Genomic DNA, 25352 nt, shown 5'->3' with positions numbered 1-25352 from the left:
ATATGTTGACAAAATGACAGTTTAATAGCTATCAGTCATCTTGTTTCAGGCCAAGACAGCCACGACCCTGAAAACAACTTTTCTTCATAAAACAATGCCTTTGATCCCAGTGATTAAAAATGATTCATTTCTCTTCTCAATTTATGTTAAAGGGAAGCTATAACTCTTTTGCAAATATGTCAGTGTGACTAACCAGAAAAAACTCAGTAGAAATAATTTTGCTTAACTTGGAGTGTGTCTCAAACTTATTAAACAGTCAGCAGCAAGCAACAGGTCTTTTTATTTGATGTAGAAACAATGACAACTATGAACTGAACCTCTGCCTCCTGCACAGAGATCTGTGAGGACATGATATGTTCCAAGGCCAGCTGCATGAAGGAAATGTAGCGTATGCAAATCAACATTTTGAAACACTTTCCACAAAGAGAGAAAAGTTGTGACAGGAAGGTAGAATTGTCATAAACAGATGATTATCATATAGAAAACATTTAGAAGGCTTCCTTCATTACCGGTAAGCCAGGTGGACCCGGAGCACCTTCTTTTCCAGGCTTCCCCTACAAAGGAAAATTGTAAAATGAAATAAAAAAAAATTAAAGTGGGGATATTGCATTCAAAGAGCACAGCAACTCGATGCTGTGCACATAACTGTAAACTGTGTAAACTGTAAAAAGTCATTAAAATTAAATTATTCATTAATCATAACTGAAGTTCATAAAACTCTGAAAAACAGGTAGTTTTCCTGTTATTCCATTGACATAAGATATTCCATTGACATTCCTTCTCCTGTGGAGGCTTACTTGTGCCAGACTCCAGCAGTACAAAGTGCCTGGCAAGTGCAGAAAACTTGGTGGAAAATCAGATTCTTGCAGAAACAAGGCAAATGATAAAGCAATACAGCAGCAAGCATCCCTTCCCATGGTAAGCTTAGAAGGACACTGAAGGAAAACTCTCTGAACCCCATTTCTGTATGGGACAACTTCAGGAGAAATTACTTAATGAGAAGGATTAGGGAATGCACTTCAAAGGTATCTGAAGCAGGGCAGTAGATGGAAAAGTGAAAACAGGAGGAGGAAACATGTCAGAGGTATCTGCTGCTTTCCATGGCCCATGTGGCAGCATCTGCTGGGTCCTGTATCTTGTGTGGCAACAAGAAACGACTGTTTGAGCAATTCATAATAACAAAATAAGGAGACCAAGGGAAGGGAGGCAAAGGGGAGAAAGGGGGAGAGAAACAGAATTAAATGAAAACATGATCATATAGATACCTTGCTTGCCACCTTGAAGACAGAAATGAGGAAAACTTGGTTCATTAAAATCCACAGCAGGAAGGCAGTGAAAAGATAAAATGAGGGTGGGGGGAGATTACAAGCTCAGAAAAACAAGAAAACTTTTTAGATTTTTTTTTTCCTACAGAATAAATTAATGAAATTTAAACTAATTTTGAAAAGACCAGACCATGACTTAGGATGTAAGCTTCAGAAACAACAGCAAAAATATGTTAGAACTTAAAAGATAAGGAGATTAGAATGATGCCCCCACAGGCTCAAAACTCACTTGCACAAAATAGTATTTTTTTCCTAGAATGTAAAATCCACAGCAATTTGATATTTTGTGCTCATTGATGTAATTTCAATTGCAAAAAAATAGTTTTGTTTTCTTTTTAGAACCGTTAATCAATGTCTTAACAATACTTCCTTAGCATTCTTCAAGATCAAAACACAAAAAAAGCAAGGGTGCTTTAGCAGCAAGGTAAGCTTACTGCACAAGGAAGAGTCAGTTAAGAAGAGTTCTAAAAAAATACTGCATGAAAGGACAAGGTTTTGCAAACAGAAGACAATGTGGAAGAAACACAGAAGATGGAGGATTAACAACAATCAGTGTTGTTAATCCTTAGCACGAACTTCTAGAGCTTTACACAAGTAACTTAAATTGAAGTTTTTGTTATGTATAGGAATAATAAAAATAACAATCAAGTTGCTCTCTAACATCCTCATTACAGTTACAGCACCATGCAACTGAAGAAAGAGCAACCCTCAGGTAGCACTGGGGTCTTGTCTTGCTATCTGTCTTTCCTTGTGGAAGAAAATGTATTGCAACCACAAGAAGTATGAGAAAAGTTTCAAAAATATACACATTTACACTGAATTAAATATTTAATTTGAAAATTATTTTTCTTAGTATTGCTTTCATAATGTATTGAAAATCTGTATTCAGAAAATGCCACAAAAGATTTTGATTTTTTTGACTATTTTAGGGTTCTTCTCTGATTGTATATCATTAAGTTGTTATGAATTAGTAGTTTTAGTTACTAAGACCTTGCATCTGTCACTGACTAGTTTTTATATGAAAGTTTGAAAGGCATTTAAATGAAAGTAATAGCTTTTCATTAATTATCTTTTAAAAAAATCTAATCAGTTAAATTTTATTTTAATATGCATAGTTTTTTAAATAAATATTTTTTCATATACTGTGCTGTTAACAGAGCAACTCTTAGGCAACTTTCTTCATGTCTTCACACAGCTGCTGGTTGAACATACTAATTTAAGTCTGCTGCCTCATGTAAACCCAATGTTTTCTCTTCTACTTATACCCTTGCACTATAAAGCCAGTACATGTCTAGCAGAGCACTTTTTTATTACATTTCAACAGGAGAACCTTTATAGCAAAAAAAATAGAAGTGTACTCACAATCAACTGACCTTCACTCCAAGTACTCATGTAAGTACAGTCACTTGACTTCCAGCTCTTGTCTAGTTTACTGCAGGAAAAAGCTTTTGAATTTAAGCCAATTTGCTCTGAGTAGAGTGAGACAAAAACTGGACAGCAACACTAGTTCAAAGCAGTTTTTCAGAAAGGACTAACACACATGTATTCAACTGTTTGTACACACCTGTGCTCCTGGTTCTCCCCGGTCACCCTTTTCGCTTTGGGAATCACCAACCAGCCCCTGGAACAAAACCACACTGAGATTCATGTTTTGAAACTCACATTTTCTAAGTTAAATATATATTTCATAATTTTTTATATTTCAAATAAATACAGTTGGAATGCTATTAATAGGTATTTTATTATATTCATTAGTTCTATTCTTGTCATTAAAGATTGAAATAATTAGTGTAAATACTGGTTTGTAAAGAGAAACATTTATTAGGTGATGCTGCCTGAGCATCTGGATTTAAAAGATTTACTTTTGGTCACTTACTGTAAACCCCATTGGCCCTGGGGGTCCTCTTGATCCTTTTTCTCCTTTTTCTCCTTTCAAGTCCTATTACACAGAAAGGAAGAGCTTACTGTGGTGTCTTGGATTTTTCCATGCTTACCTTTTCAGTCTGGTTGTACAAATAGGAAATTCTTATGTCAGCAGCAGGACTCTTTGAGCAGAGATGGTTCAACTCAAACATTAGACTACGTTTAAGAAACAGAGACTTCTTATCAGTGCTCCTGCCTAAGTCTATGATATTTGAAAAAGAAACCATTTCTGCACATTTCAGAATAGAGCTAGGTCAAAACAACCTACCTGTGATTGTATGCAAAGGGACTGCAGTAAATATCCCCACAAATATAACAAGAAACAAACAAAAAACCCAAATAAACCTCAGCTGCTTTACTGGAGCTAGAGTTACTTTCAAAACATAACTGCAGTGGCTACCTATGGCATCCTTATCTCTGTGGGTACAAGATTAAATTACGCTACAGTGTAGCAGCACCAGGCCATATCCTAGGGTCATGGTAAAGCCAAATTTTATGAACTGTCTAATTATTATCTGGTTAGACTGATGATCCAAGCGATTTATGTAAGGAGTTCTGAGAGGTTTCTAAACCCTAATGCCCAATGTTGCTGAAAAATTGTCATTATAAGCCACAAAGTGCTCCAAGTGCTGTGTATTTGATTTAAACAGGGAGAGCTGGTGTGCCTAAAAGCTGAACCTTGCTTCTGCAATTTTTCTCTTCCCTCCTAAATTCAGCCTAGATGCAAAATTCACTTTTACTTTAGCACACAATGGAGAGAGACTTTGGATGACTCCATAGATTAGATGCAAATTACGTAAGAAAAATGGAATCAAGAACATGTAGATTTGTCCTGTTAATATATGAATAGTTAAAATTCTATCAACTACTGCTGTTTAATTTCTATATAAGGATACAATGCAAGAACTTTAATTCACAAAGCAATACTTACAGCTGAATCCAACTATTTCCTTCCATATTTATTGTCTTTCCAACACTTTCCATGATTAATCATGTTTCAGTAAAATTAATGAGAAAACAAACTACAAAATATACATGAACATGTTGTAAGCTTCTGTGAAACTCTGGTAGCTCAGAGTCTGACATTCCCAGTACTAAGGCCTAGAGGTCAACTCAGCTGTGGCTTTGGTAGCCATTCAGAACACCCATGTGGATTTGGTGAAGCAGAAGTGATTTACTCTTCATGTACTCAGGGATTCCCAGCAGGTGAGGTACTGGTAAGCAAGAAACATTGCATTTGGCATGTGCAGATGTGCACATGAGCACATAGACTCAGCCTAGCTGGCTCTACACACACTCTCTAAGAGAGCTTAGAATCTAATTAAACATGTCTGAAAAACGTTAGGATGGGTAAAAGGAAATGTTATCAGAGCAGTGAAGAAGAAAACATCCTCTCAAAGTAAAACCTAGTCTGATGGTATTTAATAATTTCACTACCGTCATGTTGTCTGGTCCGCTTAATGTCACAATTACAGTTCCAGGGGGCCCAGGAGGTCCGGTTAACCCAGTGTCACCCTTGAAAGAAAAAAAAAAAATAGAGCAAATTACAAGAAGTGTGGTTTTGTTATTTCAAATTACTACTGCTATACTTTAGATATTGTGAGAATTCTTCTGTCATTACACTCAGCCATTAACCCACTTAACACTTCCCTTTGCTTGCTATTTATATTACAGTAAAAAAGACAGATGGAAGATTTAACCTTCCCTGTTTAAGATGTTTAATATAAAAATGAATATGCTGATTTCTGATAAAGTCTCCAGAAACAATTTATATTCTTAATCCTATTTGTTTGTTACATAATTATTTTAACTTTAAATCAAGTAACAATATCTCCTTGATTACAATATTTCTATTTAATTATGTCAATCACAAAATTACATGAACTGTCTTTGGTGACATTCTCCAAACTACAGTCTGGGTATTCCAGGGAGATCATGGAATCATGGTGCTAACAGACAAAACAAGCTTCCTTCACTGACAATATTAGCAGTGAAGTGCACTTTTTCATTAAAGAACTTTCAGAGTAGGGAAAGTCCTCAATGTAATCTTTCCTGTGGAGCTCAACAAAACAACATCCCCAATTTCCAGTGATTTTAGGCCAGTGGAATGCTTTGGCATGAATTTGCAGCACAACAGCCAAAAATGTGTTGCTCTTTTGTAAGGAAACAAAATGTTCCATGGTCACCTGGGCTACTGCTAATGAATAAGAAGGTCTATAGGCAAGTTTTTTTCCAGGAAACTCCTAGCACATTCCTGGTAGTGATTACAATGCTTAAACCAATCACAGGTGTATCTGAGCAGGTCAATCAGCATAACTGTGAGATGCTCTGATTTCTTGCAAGGGTATTCAGACTGACTACACTGGTCTTGCAGCTGCAGGTTGGGTGCTGAGAGACAGTGTGGGCATTTGCAGCAATTCCTATCTTAAGGTTATGTGGAATACAAAGTAAGAACATGAAAGAAAAGTTATCCAATTTTTATTCAAAATCTGGTGTTTTTCTCACATCACTGAAAATGCATTGGCCAGAAGTTGTGAGACTACAAATGCTATATATTTACCAAGGTTTATCTGCTTAGGTAATTATTTAGGAGCACTACACAAATTATATATATTAATTTAATGCTATGTGTTAGTAAATATTAATTACTGGCTTCACTTCAGTGTCTAATCCTCTGTCTAGACATTTATATCATTAGCTCTTGTGTGAAAACATTTTGACCTTAGACACCATTGCCATGTTTCCATTTTTCAACAAAAGAGTCCCACATGAAGACTGAAAATTTGCATTTCACAGTACTTACTTCCCCAGACATTTCACAATAGCATATCATAAAATGCAGAAAACAGAAACAAAACTTATAAAATGTTTAAAGCTTCTTATGAAATTACCTTTCTTCCTTTGGCTCCTATTACTTTCAGTCCCATAAGACCCTGAAAAAAAATACCCTAATGTTATTTATTTATTTTACAAACATTTAAACCTGGATTAATTTATGTTACACATAACAGAAATTCTCTTTTTTATTACCAATCTGAGACTACCTTAGGTCCAGGAGGTCCTGGTTTCCCTGGCATGCCCTACAAAAAAGGAAAAAAAAAAAATCCTCAGCTAAAAAACTTACAATCTTTTTCCCTGATATAGGTGTTTTGAACTACCCAACTTTCACAGAATTTGTATCACATTTTTACTCTTTCTTCCACCTTTACAACTGCAAGTCATTGCCAGTGGGTGACAGATTGTTTACACAGTCCAGCTGCAAACATATGCATCTCTTATGCATATCAGTATTTAAAGTGAATTAATGGGTAATCATTTGAAAATTAAAATTTATGCCTACATAGACAAGAGATGCTTCTGAAAATATAGAATGATCATGCATAAAAAATAATCAAAAGAAACTAAAAAAAAATCAAATGCGTGCAGAAAAACATAGTTTTTACATACACGTGTCTAGACATCAAGTAAGTCTGGGAGAGTCAAGTACTTGTATCTGTGTAATTCCATAGGGATTAGGGAAAATCAAAGGTCAAAGTAACAAGGGAGACATAAATTCATACTAAAGGTCCTGGAGGGCCCTGTGGTCCAAGTTCCCCAGGATATCCTTGAGCACCCTGGGCACCCTGCATATTAAAAAAGAAACAGGAATAAATATCCTGGAAAGATTATCAGCAAAACACAACACTAAATTCAAAGACTAAATTCAAAGAACTGAATAAGAAACAGAGGAGCAGCTCTTCTTCTGAATTTCCTTTTCCTATTTCAGGAGAACATGGAAGTATAATTCTTCCTCGCTGCTTTATTGTTTGGTATATGTTTTGAAACATGAGAAAACATCTGTTCTCGAACTAAACTACTCAAGTGAGGATGTAAGTCCTCTGAGAAATGTGGACTCATAATCCACATGGCCCTATTAATGCCTCTAATAAGCCTTCAAACCTTCAAATATTCTATGTAATAAATCCTATGCTTTAAAGCTTTTTTTTTCCCAAAGAAATGGAAAATTAAACATTTTTATTTTCTTCTTAATTTAATGATCTCTATTTATTCCAATAGTCAGAGGAAAAGCCTTCCCCTGTTAATGTCCATTATTGAAATATGGACAATTCTGTCCTTTTTTAGTACCCTAGAAGTTGGGAGGGTCTAACCTGTTCAGTCTTAACTTCAATGGGACTTTTAGCAGTTGGAATTGATGGCCATTATAGGTCCCTTCCAACTATTCTATTCTATTCTATTCTATTCTATTCTATTCTATTCTATTCTATTCTATTCTATTCTATTCTATTCTATTCTATTCTATTCTATTCTATTCTNTCTATTCTATTCTATTCTATTCTATTCTATTCTATTCTATTCTATTCTATTCTATTCTATTCTATTCTATTCTATTCTATTCTATTCTCAACATATTCCTATTCCTGTTCTGTAGGATTCTGTATTCCTTTTGTGTAGGGGTAAACTCATGGAGCTGTGACCAGTTTTTCTCCATACCTGAAGTACTGTTTTTCTGCAATCTGACTGGCCTGCAAACTGACTGGTTTTGGTTTAGAAATCAGTGACACAATTATAAAAAATACTGTATCTATATTAAATAAATAATACACTTAAATTATGCAAAATACAAAATAATTTCAATACATACTCATGTTATACAGAATGTGTTTATACAGATTACTATATATTTTTATACGTATCTATCTCAGTGCCTTATTTTATTATTTTGAGTTACCTGGAGACCAGGCATTCCTGGTAATCCAGGATCACCTTTTGCACCATATTCTTGGCTATATCCCTCTGCAGGGCACCCCTAGACAATTAGATAAAAAGAAACATAAAAAGTCGTGCTGTAGAACTCTGTAGTGCAACAAATCTTCTAATACAGTTTGTAGGGAAATAAGCAAGATCAGAATTACATAATGTCCACCATGGATAATTCTACCTCTAAAAGAGATTTTATGAAACCAAATGCACCTTTTGCAGGCCTTTCAGCTCTCTGATAGGAGCACAGATACACCTACATTACATACGCACAGTCTGTGCTTTCAATTTATTTTTGTTATTTTTTTATCCCTTTAAAACACTCTCTAGTCCATCTGCAGCTTTCCATATGAATTCATCAACTGTTTGGTGGAGGAGCTTCAAAGTTCTTTGTGCGCTCGAAAGTGTTAAATTCACTACATGCAGTAACAGTAGTAACAATAATCTCAAAAATTGTAGACCATTTTGCCACCTGAGGTGAATGTAGGACAAAGGAAGCACCAAACCTTGTGGAATGTAAACCTTCTGTTTCCCATGGACAGGTTAAGAGCAACAAACACACAAATTGTTGATAACCAATAAGATACTGTAATATGATGCAAATAACTGACCTTCTCTCCTTTGATACCAGCAACTCCCTATGAAGAAGAAGAATCATATTGAAACAGAAAAATAAGAGTGCTGAAATAACAAATTCTAAATATTGTCTAAGCTTGGTGCTCTTCAGGTGACTTATTTTTATGAAGAAGGTGCATAGCCATGTTTACTGGGCTAGACTTCAATTTAAGAAGAGGCCAGACTTCAATTTAAGAAGAAAGGGCGTATTGTTAAAAAACAGTCAATCTTTCAGGTATAACTCTACAAGTGCAGGCAGAACAGCTTTGAGGCCTGATCTTGATAAATCAATAAATTAAATCAGCAGAGCTGGTAAAATAAAGATCATGTTTAGAAGTTATTAGATTTGAAGCCACTGGAACTTGAAAGACAACATTCCTTTTCCATTTGTTTAGAAGTTTCTCTTTCAAACACATTTCTACAGTAAAAAACCCCAAATCCTAGGATTAAAGCAATGCGCCCAGAGTGAGTAGTTCTGGATTTAATTCCTGGTTCTTATTGACTTAATTAAGCCATGATTTTCTCAAAGATACTTGTTCGTGAACTGAAAATGCAATCTACTAAATATATTTTGAACACCTTTAGGGATGTAGGTCATAAATTTTCATGAGTATCCCATGACAGCCAACTCCAGTCAATTAATTTCATACAGAAATTGAAATACTAAGAAGTTGAGGCCTAATAGCAGACAATAAAGCATTATTTTAAACTTTGGTCTCTTTATCACACACTTTTCATACTAATTAGATGGGAATACCTATATGTTTCTACTGGTGTCAGTATGAGCTAACATGAGGCTTTACACTCCTTCAGAGACTGACTTTATGTGGTAGGAATGCACACAATAATGAATTTCACACTTACTGGAAGGCCTGGAGAACCTCTTCGACCCGGAGGACCTGGAAATCCTTGGTCACCCTGCAAGTAGTAACACTGATTGTTAATGCGTATTATGGTTTATTATTTGGCCTGATTTTGGCAAATGTGATTACAGAAGTTTTTTATCCTATCACACAAAACACACTGAGTTCACAACCATCATATTTCCCTAGAAGAGGATCATCCCATTTTATGCAGCTTGACGTCTATCCTAGACTGTTCAGATTAATTCACAGTTTCACTAGAAAACTATGATTTTCTGTAGTAGGCATCATTCTGGCTTCCTGTTTTCTAATGCTCATAAAACAAACAAAAAAAAACTGGTACATCTGTAACTTACATTGAGCCTTTTCTTTTAATTACTTTCAGGATTTATGAATTGACAACTGCAAGCTAGATACAGGCAAAATAACATCAATTATCTCCTTTATAACCCATTGTAACAAAAGGACACGTTGGATAAAACTGATTAGGTCTTCTGGATTTAATGAAAAAAGTATTATCTGTCAAAATATCAAATGTTATTCTTATCTTTTAGCAAAAGCTAAAATTTATAAATTTAATGTATTGTTTAAGTATTTATCTTGCACAAAAAGGTAGCACTTTTCCTTCCTCTGGTCCCATGCCACAAGTTTTTCTAGCTGATAAAGTCACAAACCAAAACAAGTCTAAGTTCTTGTATACTGGGAGAAATTTAGAGCACTTTTTGGCCATTCTGAAGCCCAGCCAATGCAATCTCCAGAACACTCAGCTTGGTTTGTACCTTTGTGCCATTGCATCCTGGAACACCCGGGAGCCCAGGAGGACCAACAGTTCCTGGTTCACCCTAAAAGAAGCATGAAATTGACACAAGCTTTGTTTTTGCACATTCATATTGCCTTACAGAAACACTGAAAGAGTTTATGTTAGAGCAATGTTTCACAAGACTTGACAGATTACAATAAATTCTTAAATCATAACAATGAGTAAGAATTGCTGATGCCAAGATTTTTATCTCTAGGCCAATTGACAGAGACAATGTTGATGTTGAGACTAGAGTGAGCACATTGAGCTGAGGATAACTGCACTGAAGACTGAAGAGAGAAATCAGTTTCATTTTTACTCACCGGAAGACCTGGAGGACCTGAAAATCCGGGTATTCCTGGGAGTCCCTAATGATATTAACCAAGAGAAATAATATTACAAATATTAAACAAATGCTCATTAGGCAATTTTTCTTTGATTGCAGTCATAATAGGAATGAATGCAAGTTTGATTCTATGAAAAGATCATTACTTCCTTAACTCTTCTGACTGTGAACCAGGCAGAATGCTTACACCACAGGTAGCACACACTGGTTTTGGCCAGAGAAAAAAAAACCCAAACAACTCCTTGTGGTATTCTAGTCTGACTTTTTTACTGCGCACCCAAATATTGAATACATACACCAACAACCCTGAATGTAAGGTGTAGCAAAAAGGGCAAAAGTTATAAAAATAAATAATACTTCTGCATAGATCATGTCCTAAATTTTAACCATATTTTGAAATCAAATGTAATGTTTTGCTTTTATTTTCACAAATTATTGAACCAAGCTGGCAATTAGCATGACATTTAATACATATAAATTTGTTTAAAATATCAACACTTACTCGTACACCTTTGGGTCCAACTAAGCCTGTAAGCCCTGGAGAACCCTATATCACAAATGGAAAGCAATGTTTTTCAATATGTTTTAATTGAGAAAGAGCACATAAATGCCACCAGGACATGCAATATTTTCACTATCAATACTAACGTGCACACAAATAAATAAATGATTGGCCTATTACAGTCAATAAAGGAAACAAGCATTTCATGAAACTTGTGTAAATTGTGGTGTCTTGCCCTCCCTTTCAGTGTTTGCAGGGTATGTACCATAGAATCACAGAATGGTTCAAGTTGGAAGGGACCTTAAAGATGATCTAGTCCCAACCCCCCTAACATGGGCAGGGACCTGTTCCACTAGAACAGGTTGCTCAAAGCCTCATCCAACTTTGCCTTGAACTTCCAGGGATGGGGAACCTGTTCAGTGTCTCACCATCCTCCTACCCTCATAGTGAAAAAAGATTTATATTGTAGGTCAAAGCAAATAATGGTGTATGATGAGAAAGCAGTTGCTATCAATTTGGTCAAACTGTGAGACCTGGAAGTGCTTCCCTGTGGGCCAAGAGCTGGAAGGTTCCCAGATATGGGTGCTGTTCATGTAATGATCAGAGCGATGTACTGTCATCTGTACTGTTGAGCATGGAAAGGAAGACCAGGAGCAACCTGAAAGGGGGTTAAGCAGGATAGGAGAGCAAAGCAGAAAGACAGTGAAAAATGTCAATGACATTGCACCATCTGCACAAGACCTGCTGGAATTCTTTCAAGATGCTTAGAACTTTAGTGCTAACAAGAAAATTTTACCATTGCCAGAAAGGAAATGGAAAATGTGAAGAACAGCATGGCTTCTAAAATCCTAGGCCACATTCCATTTCAGGTAATGTAGAGGCATTGGATAGGAGAGGCTAACTGGCACACACTACAACGCACGGCAATTCAGGCTAACAGAGGTCTTCTTGCTAGGTAAACTAGCCTTACTTTTTGCAGATTCTTGCAGAATTATTATCACTTACTAAAAGGGAAATGCTGTACTAAACACTTCAATGAGTTCAGATAAAAGCCTCATCAACATGTATCAATACATACATGAGTATCACTTCCAGAAAGTATTGTCAAAATAAGATAGGACAGAATAATGCAACAATACTTAAACAAATGAAAATAATAAAACCCAATAAAATGATTTGTTTAAAGGTATAGTTAAGTGCTGTAGCCACAATAGTTCATGTCCTAGACATAATCTGATTGTGGAAATACCTCCCTGATTTACACTGAGGCTGAGTTCACACCATACTTATACAGAAGTAAGTTATTCACCAGAGCTAATTTATTGATAACAGCAAGATTACTGCTCCTCAAGACACATATGCAGACAACACTTTTAATGCACAATTTTTTGTTTTTTTCTACTCATGCAGGAGTTATTGAAAATTCATATTCAGCCTCAGTTTAGGTATACAGGAAAGCAAGCACGCAAGCAAGCTCAGGTCACTGAAGCCACTCCCTCCATACTGCAGGCAACCAGAGCAAGATTTATCTTAAAAAACATTTCTCCCTTAAGTTTTCTTAAATCTTTTTTTTTCATATTTGTCTCAGTAGTAGCTTGTTTACTTTCTCCAGCAACAAATGTCAAGATGTTAATTGATACTAAGGCAAAAACTGAGGGTATGCTGCAAAAATCTGTCTAGACCCATGTTCATTGTCTCTGGCAGTTCAGTCCAGCTGCTTTAGCACTGGCCAATGGACAACTAACAACAAAAGCCCATGGTCATATCAGCTCTACTCTGATGCTGTCAAAATGACTCTTGCAGCTGGTGACCAAACAACATCCCTACCAATCAGGGAGCTCTGAGACAGGTTTTGGTTTGTTTCAGTTTTGTAAAACAGAATTTTCTACACAGCCATAGCTAACTTAAACCGTCAAGTGCAGTAACTTCTGTGTGTATTTCACTGTCTCACATACATACCTACCTTTGGTCCCTGTGGCCCTGGAGGCCCTTCTGGACCAGGAAAGCCTCTTTGACCAGGTGGACCTGGAACACCAGGAAAGCCTTTTTCACCCTGTAAACATTAAGATAATGAAACTCTTCAAATATCCAAGAATTCTCCTTTTAATAGCTTATTGCTAAAGTATTCATTACTTTTACTACCTCTTGGCTTTCTGCTGTGGCAGATCCACTGCCCTTGCCCACACTGACCTGTTTTTGTGGTCCATCTCTGGGCTGCCTCAGCCCCACAGCACCACATGCTCATAAAGTACGGCTGAATTATCAGAGCACAAGATAGTATTCAGGATTTTGCACAGTATAGACATTAGCTGACAGCATGAAAAGTTTAAGAAAGCAGCTGATATATATTCCTTGTTAATACTTTTGTATTATGTTTAGCAACACAAATTGAGATACTGAATAGCTGCTACTGTACAGCAAGGTCAGTTCCAAACCATCAATATAGAAGAAAACAGTGGGAGTCAAATGCAACAAAACCATTCAGACAGAATAAAACCCCCTTGCTTTATGTAACAAATACCTTAATTTTTTCTGAATCTCAGAGATTAAAACACCAAATTACTTTTTCATGCGGTGTTTTTGTTTTGGGTTTTTTCATTGTTGGTTTTTGGTTTTGTTTTGGTTTTTTTTAAAAAATTCAAATAAATAAACTATGTAAACGAAATAAAATTGAAGCTATGGAAACAATACAGGAGGCTAAGCTAGAGTGAAAGGGGCATTTTCAGTTTTTTTTAGTTAAATATAGAAGATGCAAGTCTTAACTTGGTTTAAATGAAATGCTTCAAACATGGAAGCTCACAGAAAAGGTGTTTCAGCCCTTCAGACAGCAGCAATTTAGCATGCTCAGTTTGACATCAGTGAAGAGCTGCCGGTTCAACACCTTTTACATCACAGCATGACGCGGGAAGGAGAGAATTTAACAAATAGTAATTATATATATTTATATCTCTCAAGATAAAATGTAATCCCATACTATTTTAACACATGAAAATAACAATTGCATTATAAAGTGTCTGTGAGATCCATATAATAAACTGGCATAGCGTTTTATAAAAAATTGATTATTTTATGTAGCAGTATCCCAGATCAGGAGCGTGACTGCTATTCCAGGATGAGCCGCTGGAGGGGGTTCGGTACCAGCTCACAGGAAACCAAACTCCTAGACGTGCCTGCCCACAGCAAGAGCCACGCCGTGCTGTCTGAATCCCGGGCAGCACAGCGCTCTAGTGACAGCTTCACCGCCTTCTCTACAGAAAAGGCAATTTTAGCCACACTTTCTCCTTAGCAGATCACCAAGATCAGAGGATTTTCAGGTTGGAGAATTCTAAACACTGAATAATTATCAAAACATGTTGATTAATGTCGTTATCCTGATTTTCTGCATGAAAGTCTTCATCAGTCTAAATAATGATTTACCCACAAATTGCTCAGTTATTTTAATGGAAGTGATAAAGACAAGTTGTGGGTGTCCATTCTTATTAATATTTCTCTTTTAGTGGGCAGCTTATTTTTTCTAGGTTTTCTAGTGGTTTCAATTTCACTGTTTAGGACAAAGTCAGGTTAGACCAATTAGTAATATGAAAATTAATAATAAAAAAAGGAATATATTACTGAAAATTACTGAAAATATTAGTATTCTCCTTTTCCACTTATATTAATATGTATTTTAATAATGAGCATATTTACTTCCAGATAAATTTTCTCCAACTTCATAAAAGCAGATGGAATCAATCAGTGGGACTTATAATCCTAGATCTTTATAGATGTCTGGAATCTGTTGATAAGGTTTAGTATGGCAACTTTTGTGTTCATGCCTCACCTAAATTGCAACCATGACCTCTTCAATAATGCCCCTTTCATTTGTGAATCAGTTGTTCTTCCAACTGTGAGCAGGAGTTTCAAAGAATTTTTGGCATTTGTGTAATTCTGGTTTGTCTAAAAGCCACTCAGCCTCTGCCAAGCTGCTATTGGCAACAGGCAGAGCTGTGGATCTGTTACTGCTGATGGATTTGCTGTTCTTTCAATGCTGGCAAGGTATTTATGATTAGGACTCAGAAACTCATCCCATGCTTGATCTACAAGAGGTGTGCAGCTTTCCTTCAGGAACTGGCAAAGGGGGGTGGGCAGGGTCCAGAGATGGAGAGAAGCACTGAATATGAGACTCCTGATGGTGTTGTGAAATCTGTAACAGGAAAGCAGCTGCCAAGGTACTGGCATTAGTTAGGAGTTAGTGAAAGAGACCTGGCGCCTTGGACAGTTGCTCTGCTGGTGTCCAAACATCATACAGTGCTGTAAACATGCTAATGCAGTAAAAAAAAATCAGTTGAAAAGTCTTAGTTAAACTGTTTCCCCAAAGTTAACAGAATTTTGTAAGGAAATCATTCTCTGTAGACTCTGTTGGCAAAAGACCATCACACACCAAATTCACTCACTTTATCAATTGAAGTAATCTATCAACAATTTCCAGGCACATAAAATAATATTAAAAGAGGAAAATGTATCTGTTCTTACCTTACTACCTTTTGTGCTATCACAAAAGCAGGGACTTTTACCTTTGCATACACAGTTCTGAAAAAGAAAAAATACAAACTTTATAATACAATTATTTTTCTCATTGAGCTGTTTGAAGAGATGCAAGTAAGATCTCAGTGGTTTTACTAAGTAATTATTTCACAGGTAATACAGCTTAAAAAAATGTTTGTGAAGAGGCAATTCTCAACAGTGGCAAAGAGCTCATTATTCCTCTGTACTGCCTTTTGAGACAAATAGGAGCATTAGTGAGATCTTGCAGACAGAATTAACTAACCCCTGTATTTTGTCATATTACAACAGTCACAGTGTTTTCAATTTATAACTTTTATGTTTCTTTCATGATGGCAGAGAGAGGCTGCAAGTAGTTGCTGTTCTCTACAGACTTGAAAATTCCAGACAGTTGCTGATTGTCTTTTAGGTGGCTGAACTCAGGTGACATGATGCCACCTACCAAATTAAAAACAGCTGTAGGGAGCATTACTCCAGTGAATACATACTTAAACAGTTACTTACAAAATAAAGCAGAAAGTAAAATCAGTTAGCCATGAAAGGCAAATCCTCAAGAAATTATTGTGTCTGCCTCTGATTTATACACAGATCAGTAGGTGGCTACTTGATGTTACAAGCCAGATTTTTAAAGAGTTGCAAACATTAAATAGTTTATCCTTTGTCATATTTATAGAAGACTCACTCTTACCCTGATATGACAGCTAGAATTCAAGTGGTACTGCATCAGAAATTTGGAAAACAAAGGTATAATGTAAGACAGAAATTGTCTTTGGTACTATGGTACTTTTACTATTAGTCAATATGATTATATCACCAGAGACACAAGAATAAGCACCAGTGCAGAATTAACAACAAACAGTATCCTGATTTCTCCTTGGTGAGGTCAATCAGCCTGGTACCAGATAGTCTAAATCCATCAGGTCAGTTACATGACAGATATTTTAAGCCTTTAAACATCAATACAAGAGGATAAAGTGACGTATCTATCCAAATAAATTTGAGATAGCTTACAGGACAACTGATTTTCTTGTTCCTTATTCAACTACAGTACCTTGCATCCCAAAGCATTCTCTTCAAAATGGATTATTGGTAAAGGTCTGCTAAGAAATATAAAAAGGGTAGTTGCTCGAGGCAAGATGAATACATAGATTATATATATATAATATTATATAATAATATTATATATACATTATAATTCTATAGACCTTAATGGAGTTGTACCTTATTTTTCCCTCTGAAAGCAAACTAGAAGCATATTCTTTCCAGTATCTGTATGAAAAGCAGTTTTCAGGACATGAAGAGAAATCAAGAATTGAAATTACTCTCCTGTAAAAGGTATAATCTGCAGAAGATTTGATGTGTACAGATACAGAACAAACACTTTCATCTTATAATCAAAGACAATCCAATGTGAAGAGAAATGCATGAACATGTAGAAAATTATGACACTATACTATTAATCTAAGTTAATAAACTATTGAAAGAAAGAGAGGCTTTGCTCTTCAAGAAGTCAGAATGCTTAGAATGTGTTTAATTTGCCATTAGTGAGCTTTCAGATCTGTTTAGGTCTTTTTGTGTACACATATCACTTTAAACTAAACTGAAAAGACCAAAGATGATTTAACATTACACAGTCAGTTAGCTGGATAATACTAAATGTTTTGGCATATGATTTTTTATGTAAGATTAGATTACACCTTCTGTACAGGAGCTTTGAACCAAAAAATCATTGCTCACTTATACTGCTGGATGCTTTCACATCCTTGCAAGATGCCTGCAGCTCCTTTATCAAAGGATCATAAAAAACCAATATGATGTTGCCAGGTCATGAGATAAGGAAACTGAATATTAGTTATTAACAGTTTATTCAAAATTCTCACAATAACATCTACATAAGTAAGTGTATTAACCAAAGCCACAGGTTTGCTTCATGTTTTTTTGTTTCATGATTTTTATAATAATAATAATTTAAATTTCTTTCAAATATTTAGATGAAGAATATTTTTGATCTAAAATCTATGTCAAAGGATACAGCCAGATCATTATATAAATAACAAACTAAATCAATTTACCAATGAACCAAAATGGCACTTGGAGTAATTTACAGAGGAACTCTTCTCCAAAGTGTTTTTAGTGATAGTTACAGTGTTATATTAAACAGATACATAATTCCAACAGTACATGTTGAGGCACATTTACTGCAGCCATTAATGTTTTGTTCAGTGGCTGCAACCTTATCTGTAACACTGAATTTCCCTTCTTACACTTTGGGATTGGATTCTACAGGACTCTGACCTCTTCCTGATTCAGAGAGTAACTTAACCAACTGCTTAGAAAGTATTCCAGTCCTCTCCTTCACATAATTCCTCAAAGAAATGACACAAAAAGAAGGAAGAAATAACACAAAAAGAAGGAAGAAATAACACACTACAGACTATGTTGTCACCCATTAAAAGGCTAATGCAGATTGAGTATGGCACTGCTATTCCAGCCACTGCAGTGGTGGTAACTTAAATTTGAACAGAATCTGGCACAGCTCTCTGCACTTAGCAAGTAGCACTGGTTACATGAAGACTACCCAAGAACATATTTAGGGATGTTACCAAACCTGAATATGCCAAAGGATGTGACAAAGTCTTAATGTAAGAAGACCAAGCAATGCCAGCCTTCCTATTCTGTCACTAGCACAGGCTCTGAGTGCTGTCACTCACATTGTAGTGGGGCAACACAGTCCGACCAGAAATGGTTTACAGGCAGAAAGATGGAGCACAGACAAACAGAGAAAAAGTAAGCATGATCCAGTATTTCTCCATTGATCTATTTTTTGGAATTATATATAAAATGACAGAACTGTCAGAGTATTTCCTTGTTTTTCCAGATCAAGAGAAGATCAGAGTAGCTCAGCTGTAATTTCAAAATACCTATTTGTATTAAAAATACTGTAGCCAGGACAGAGAAGGATCAAAATGCATTGCTGCAGGAAGCACCATATTCTTTAGGTATACTTCAGACCAAGACCACACAGGATGAGTAATTCAGTTCAGATGAAACCTAGGATGAAATTAAATGTATTGTGTAGGAATAGAGTAAAGTGGCTGAAGCAGGGCTTAAAGTTTGCACTTTTGGCCTGACTGGTCTTTAATTTCATGGGTGAACTCCACTGATGCCCGAAGTAAATACTGGTTAACATAAATGAAAGATGACTGTGCAACATGAGGTACTTTAAAATTAATTAAAAGCAGTGCAAGTGATATCCATTAATTACTGTGGACAGTAAGAATAACCCAGGTGTCTTCTCTCAAGTGGGTGATGAAGCTGTCACCTTCCTTCATTGGTTGTTCACGGCTGATCGGACTTTTCAAAAATGCATAACTAATTTTTCATTTACACTTGATACTTATTAGCATCTCACTTATCCTGTCATTAGGTCTTTATCTCCTAACTTACAGAATCACTAAATTAGAACTCTATCACTATGTGGAATAAGACTTACTGGATAATATCTATTTTTCTGTGATGCCACTTTTTTACTCTTTTCCATATTTCTGCTCATTAATGATATTCTGAGCAGCCTAAAAATATGCATATCATCACAGTAGTCCTTTCTAAGTGAACGTAACTTATCAGCTAATTTCAAGTTTTCTGTAATTTCTCTTAAATGCCAACACTTATTAAAAATTACATATCAGTGAGCCAGCTCCTTTAAGTCTTGATTATGAATTTGCAAGGGCTGCTGACACATGGAGATTTTTGAATGCTTCCTGGGCTCTCTCAGTGCAGAGCAATCACTTTACACATCCCAGCTGCATCTATAAATCACTACTGAGCACATAAAATAACCCTGCTCCAACAGTTGATGTTAACATAGTGCTTAAAACTTCAAAAGGCCCATTTCACTCATTCTCTATTATAAGTTTTCTATTGCATCTAATAAAAATGGGAGTAATACATTGTGATTACAGGAAGTGGAAAGTTTTGCTCTATCATTTATCTACACTGCAGATTTGTGTTGGGGTAGGTATGCTGCACACATGTGAAATGCTGCACTTTCTGAAGAACATTATGGTGGTAGCTGAAGTTTCTAGCTTGGATACGGTTACAGTTTTGAAAATATATCCTAGCCTGCATGAGAGGATCTGAGAGCAGAGTTTTACAGAAAAAGGTTCCCACTGTGAGAAAATATTTTTCTTCTGATGCACCTGTATTAAGACACTTATCTAGATTAGCACAGTCAGGAATTCTAGCTAGACAAGGTTAGTGGATACGTGACCCTGGCAGCATATTCCTCATGTTGCACAACTGCAAATCACCATGGAGCGTGCAAGGTACTGGAGAATGAGGTCCCCTCACTCCAAAACATTGCTATCAAAACAAAATACCAGTCTCACAATTAGAATCTGTATACTAAAAGTTTTTCATGCATTCTAAGCATCAAACATGAATTCATTAAAATTATCAAAGACCACTAAGAACTTTGTGTTTTTTTAGTGATTGCTGGACCAGTACAACAAAACCAAATTATTAAGCCTTCAATAAGTATAGACAACATAGAGCAGAAATAGGAGATGATGAGATGAAGGAAAATATGCCAGTTCCCAAACCCTGAAACATTGTGTAGTCACTTGTGAACTGGAAGGCAGCCAGACATTCCTACCTTAGAAGACTCCTGTTAACAGCCATGTATGCTATCACAATTCACAGCATTTTGCTTACCAGTTGAATACCTAGTACAGGATGAAAACTATTTCATTTAGACTTTCCATTATGAAGTAATACACCTGTAACTTAACTAATAAGCAGCCTGGTCAACAGGACCCAACACAGAGAGCCTGGGTCTAAAAGACACAGGAAGAGGCAACTGTTATGCTGCAGGCAGTGCAGTTGTTGAATAAGCTCCATTAAACATTAAATTCCTGTAATAGGAACCTTGCTCAGGGAATACTATTGAATCAAAATGCCTCATTGGTGACACAGGCCTGGTATTACTGGTTATATGCTGCTTTCAGTGTGAGGTGCAGGAGAGAAGTCCTAAACATTTGTGGTCATAGGAAAATGCAACATTTCACAGAAGCTGGACTTTGTGTTCACTTACAGATACACAATTCATGGTCACATGATGTTAACACACATTTTTATCTGAAATTGGTAAGAATTTCCTTACTTTAAATACTTAATTTTAAACTGACATGCATTCTTTTGGAAGGGATTTGCTCATTCATGTAATATAAAGATATATTTATAATGATATTTCAAACCAACCAAGCTAAATGAAATGTCTAGAGAAATGGAATAAGCTCCTGTATGTGAACATTTAAACAACTTTCTACTATGCCAAGGGGAACGTGTATGAACCCCTTTTTTCACTTCAGAGATTGAAACCACTTTGAAAAAATTCTCTTACTTTTTACAGCAAAAATCTGTTGGTTTAGAACAGCAGTTTGGTAGTGTTAGACAAATCTCTCCTAAGTATCCACACTTAGCACAATAAAAAAGCAGTAACGTAACCCTTAGGTTAAACAGTATAAGCCAAATGAAAACAAAATTTTCAGAGAACTTCTGGTATCTCTTGCTTCTTTTTTTGTTGACATACTTACTGCACAGCCTCTCTCTTTTTTTTTTTTCTGTGAATGAACCTGTTTGTACGGAAGTTCCAAGAAACCACTGTAATATAGCTGTTCATACAGGAAATACTGTGTCAATGGGAGTGTGTTCCACATGCAACTCCCATAGTGCCAACCATACTCTTCATCAAGCAGATATAGCACAATTAATTCTACTGGTCTTCTCCCTTCTCTCCAATCAGTGAGGAATCCCATCTCACTATCAGTGAGGAAGTGTGAGAACAGTAGGGCTTAGCAATCTTCACTTTGCCCATGTCTTTATCACTGCCTTAGGATAAAACATATAAAATGTTTTAATGAAGAAAAAACCAAATACACTGAGTTTTCATGAACTCAAATGATTTGTGAGCTTTGTAGTGATGGCCACTAAGGCCTATTTTGTAGACATTGCCTAAAATTAATCAGTATCTATATAAGTAGAGCTGGTATATTGTGTGCAGTTTTGGGAAATTGTATGTTGAGGGTCTAAAATCTCTTTTGGGGAGGGTGTGTGTGTGTAAATTACTTTTGGTCTATAAAGAGAAGATACAGAATTTCTCTCTCATTAGACTAGAATGATGCTTTTCCTTCTTCTTCTAAACCACAGAATATTTTGACAATTATGTTTATAATAACCAATACCTTACTTTAAAAATCATCTCACTGGGATGGAAGTCACTGATAAGGACTATCAGAAATGGAACCAAACTTCTCCTGATACATTCAAATGTGTAAAATCTCCAATGATGTAGCAAAAAACTCCATCTCTGTGGCTGGTTTCTTCTGACCTTGAAGAGGACATGGGGACAACAGAAATAAATATTTTTCTTTTCTCCAAGGAAAAAAAGACTAAGCAATTCAGGCTACACAATTTTGTTTTGTGTAGCTAACTCTTAAGAGTGTTTATTCAGCTTATTCATCCGTGCTCTTCCTTCCTACAATCACCTTAAAAGAGCAATCTAATAACAAAGAATACAAACCATTTAACTAGTGAATTTTTGCTTACTTACTACAATATGGCTAGCAATAGCTCACACATTTTGTATTTCTTCCCAGCTGTTGAGTGTGGGAATGGTACTCACTAAAATTTTTGTCTCCTCAGGCCTGTATATCTGTATATTCATAAAATTCCTGATGTGCATCTTCTGTTAAGTAGTGCAAATAGCAATGAAAGCAACAGTAGCTTGTTCAGAGAAGGCTTATTGCACATGCTTTGGTTTTTTCTTATTTGAAAGGCTCTGTGATTTCACAGATTTTAAAAAAATTAAAGGTCACTTCTTCCTGCAGCTTCCTCCAAAATAATCTGTGGAAAAATGCAGCACAAAGCCTTAGCTAAAAGGTCTTCACTAAACCAGGCAAAACAGAAAACCTGTAAACCTGTGAGATTTGTACCCTATCACAAAATTGTTAAGATAAATAATGAAAATGGAACTAAAAATATATAAAATAAAAAAGTGGAACTTTTTCAGTGTCACTGTGAGAGACTGGGGCTGCAAACAGTTAAGGGAAAAAGTCTTCTTTTACCTTCCTTCTATGCTCCTGTAATCCATGCCAACATACTTCTAGTATTACTTTGTTAGGCAGTAAGGTGAGAATGTGACAGTAAAACAGATGACCAGACATCCCATACTAGTTGTACTTAACAGCAAAGTATTTTGTTTCAAAGATCTGCTACATCAAATCAGCTCAAGGTATTGCAGAAGAGACTGCTAGCACAGACCTTAAATAAAATGGTTCTGTCTCTATGAAATTCAGAGAAGTGAAGAAATAACCAGTTTGCCTGCCTAGTCTAACCATTTTAATATATTATTCAGCCAGCAAAAAAACTGGAATTATAGACTTATGCATACTTGTCCTGTAGGTTTTCCAGAAAAGGCATCAAGTGTCAACAATTCAATTTTTACAGGTGTTTACTTAGGTCACCTAAGAAAGTTCATCTTTCAGTTGTATGATGCAGCACACACATAGGCACACTTTACATTTCTTAGCCATCAGAGCAACGTGCTGCAAACCAGCAGAAGTCCATCAATTTTGGTGCACAAACATTAAGGTAACTCTTCTAATTTATGCTACCTCTCCTGGCCCAGTAGGAAAAGCCTAGCTCTGCAGTGCTGTGACACTGGCCTGTTTCTCCATGGAGGTGATGGCTGAATTACAATAAATGTAGAGGCAATCAGGAGCAGAACAGTCTAGCAGAAGTTTGACCCATTCTCAGAGTAACACCCTCCTTGACTTCAGAGCTGGGATCACATTAACCAAATCAGAGGGCACTTCACAAAGGACTTGTTTTTCTAACATGCTCTGTGAACTCTCTTGTGTATTCAGGTGCACATCTTTCCTTCTCAGCTGCTTGTGCAACAAAGAACCTGGGTGCTTCCGAAGGCCTTTAGACAAGGAGCATTCTCACTGTGACAGTTGGTGCCTCCACTTTGACTCCTGGTCAAACTAAGCCTGCATCTCGTTCTTACCAGCCTTGGAGATGGCCATGGGCTGATCTATAACATAATTTTTCCCTTCCAGAGCCATGTATTAAGACCTATTTGTGACAGCAATATAGGTTGCATATAATTAGGAAAAAAACCCATTGCTATTAGGAAGCAAAGAAGATTCATTTTAAGTACTTGCATGCAAATTCCAAGATTTATAATAAATGAAATTAGTTGTGAAATATGAACACTTGCATCTAGTCACAGACACTGTAAGTGAAGAGAGGATGTAAAACAGCTCTTCCCAAGTCTTACAGTGACCAAGGTTATTACATCCCCTCCTTTGCCACCAGCACACAATGAAAAATATGAAATGTCTGATGGAGGCAAAAAACATAACAAGGTGCACCTTATTTTATCCTGTGAGCTAACAAACATTGCAACAGTATTTACAATACAAATTAAAAAGTGGTAGTAAGGTGAGGTGCAGCTAACTTGCAAGCAAGTATTCTTGGTCAAGTAGAAACTCTCTTTATCCTGTTCTGAATAAATACTAACATGATGCCATCAGAAAAATGATCAATGGCACAATATCAATGGAGTACGAATGAACTTGACCAAGGTATTTTCCCTATCAGGAAAAATTGAAACAACATGTCATTTGAAACAAATTTCAGGGAACATTTTTAGATTAGTGTTTAATTTGAAGATATAAGAGAAGTATATAAATGGTTTCAAAAGACAGGACACATTAAGGGAATTGAATTGTACATTTGCATCAAGACACTATCAGTTCCAGGTGCTGTTAGATAAAATTAAGCAATGTAAAAGCAAAAAAAGATGAAGAACAGGAAGAATCTTGTGCTCTGTGAAAACATATTGATGATGATGATTCTGAAATATTTAAATGAACAGCAGAAAAATCTGAAAAATCGTAACACCAGTATTAGAAGTCAAGGAAGAAGAAAGCTCATCAAAGAAGCTTCTACTTCTACTGAGTTTTCAGAAGATGTGATTAGACCATGCCAGTGTCCAACAGCAGACAATAATACTCCTTAGCAGGTGCCAGAAAGTTCACCCTCCTAAGGGCAGAGAAATCTGGACTCCATGAAGAGCTGCGAGGACTAAAAATTGCTGTATAAACAGCAGCAGGCACAAATGAGCAATTTGCTTTCCTGTCTTCAGAAATAAACTACACCTGAAATTTTCTATGTTGGAACACTTTTTAATTGATGCAAACAGCAAAAGTATTGCTGGCTGGTCAAACATCAATTTATTTTCATATGAAAGTGTAGAATTATTTTAGAACATTAATTATACCTACTTCTTTGCAATGAACAGTTTAGTCAAGATGCAATGATTTATCAATTATCTCCTGTCAATTACAGTAGCCGCTAATATTTAATTAGGAGTTTAGCTAAAACTGACAAAAGAGAGGCTTAGAAAGTGTGTGTGTGCTGTGGGACGGGCAGAGGCACTCCTGGAACACAGCCTGAGCTTGCTAAAAGCCATCCAGAAGCCCACATGATAATATCCACCTCTTCAGGACATGGCAGGATCCACATGGATGGCAGATATCCACAGAGGAAGAGGAGAATGGAACAAAAATCAGAAAACTGGGCAGAAGGGAGAGACAGGTCTTGAGTTAATGAT

At 36.2% G+C, this 25352-nt stretch overlaps 1 protein-coding gene across 1 annotated transcript in view; it reads right to left on the bottom strand.

The window, feature by feature from the left end:
* COL4A3 (collagen type IV alpha 3 chain) overlaps positions 1 to 25352 on the bottom strand; it is a 57943-nt gene that overhangs the window by 31121 nt on the left and 1470 nt on the right. The window contains exons 2-16 of the mRNA XM_015637532.2: positions 15644 to 15700; positions 13095 to 13184; positions 11132 to 11176; positions 10607 to 10651; positions 10264 to 10326; positions 9486 to 9539; positions 8618 to 8644; positions 7978 to 8055; positions 6809 to 6871; positions 6293 to 6328; positions 6140 to 6181; positions 4686 to 4763; positions 3202 to 3264; positions 2890 to 2946; positions 510 to 554 (exon numbers count right to left, since the gene is read on the bottom strand). Coding sequence (XP_015493018.1) covers positions 510 to 554; positions 2890 to 2946; positions 3202 to 3264; positions 4686 to 4763; positions 6140 to 6181; positions 6293 to 6328; positions 6809 to 6871; positions 7978 to 8055; positions 8618 to 8644; positions 9486 to 9539; positions 10264 to 10326; positions 10607 to 10651; positions 11132 to 11176; positions 13095 to 13184; positions 15644 to 15700 — 843 coding nt within the window. The remainder of the gene's footprint in view (positions 1 to 509; positions 555 to 2889; positions 2947 to 3201; positions 3265 to 4685; positions 4764 to 6139; positions 6182 to 6292; positions 6329 to 6808; positions 6872 to 7977; positions 8056 to 8617; positions 8645 to 9485; positions 9540 to 10263; positions 10327 to 10606; positions 10652 to 11131; positions 11177 to 13094; positions 13185 to 15643; positions 15701 to 25352) is intronic.

The sequence above is a fragment of the Parus major genome, chromosome 9 (assembly GCF_001522545.3).
Source record: "Parus major isolate Abel chromosome 9, Parus_major1.1, whole genome shotgun sequence".
In the NCBI taxonomy this organism is placed as follows: Eukaryota; Metazoa; Chordata; class Aves; order Passeriformes; family Paridae; genus Parus; species Parus major.
This window is presented reverse-complemented; position numbering and strand designations above follow the sequence as displayed.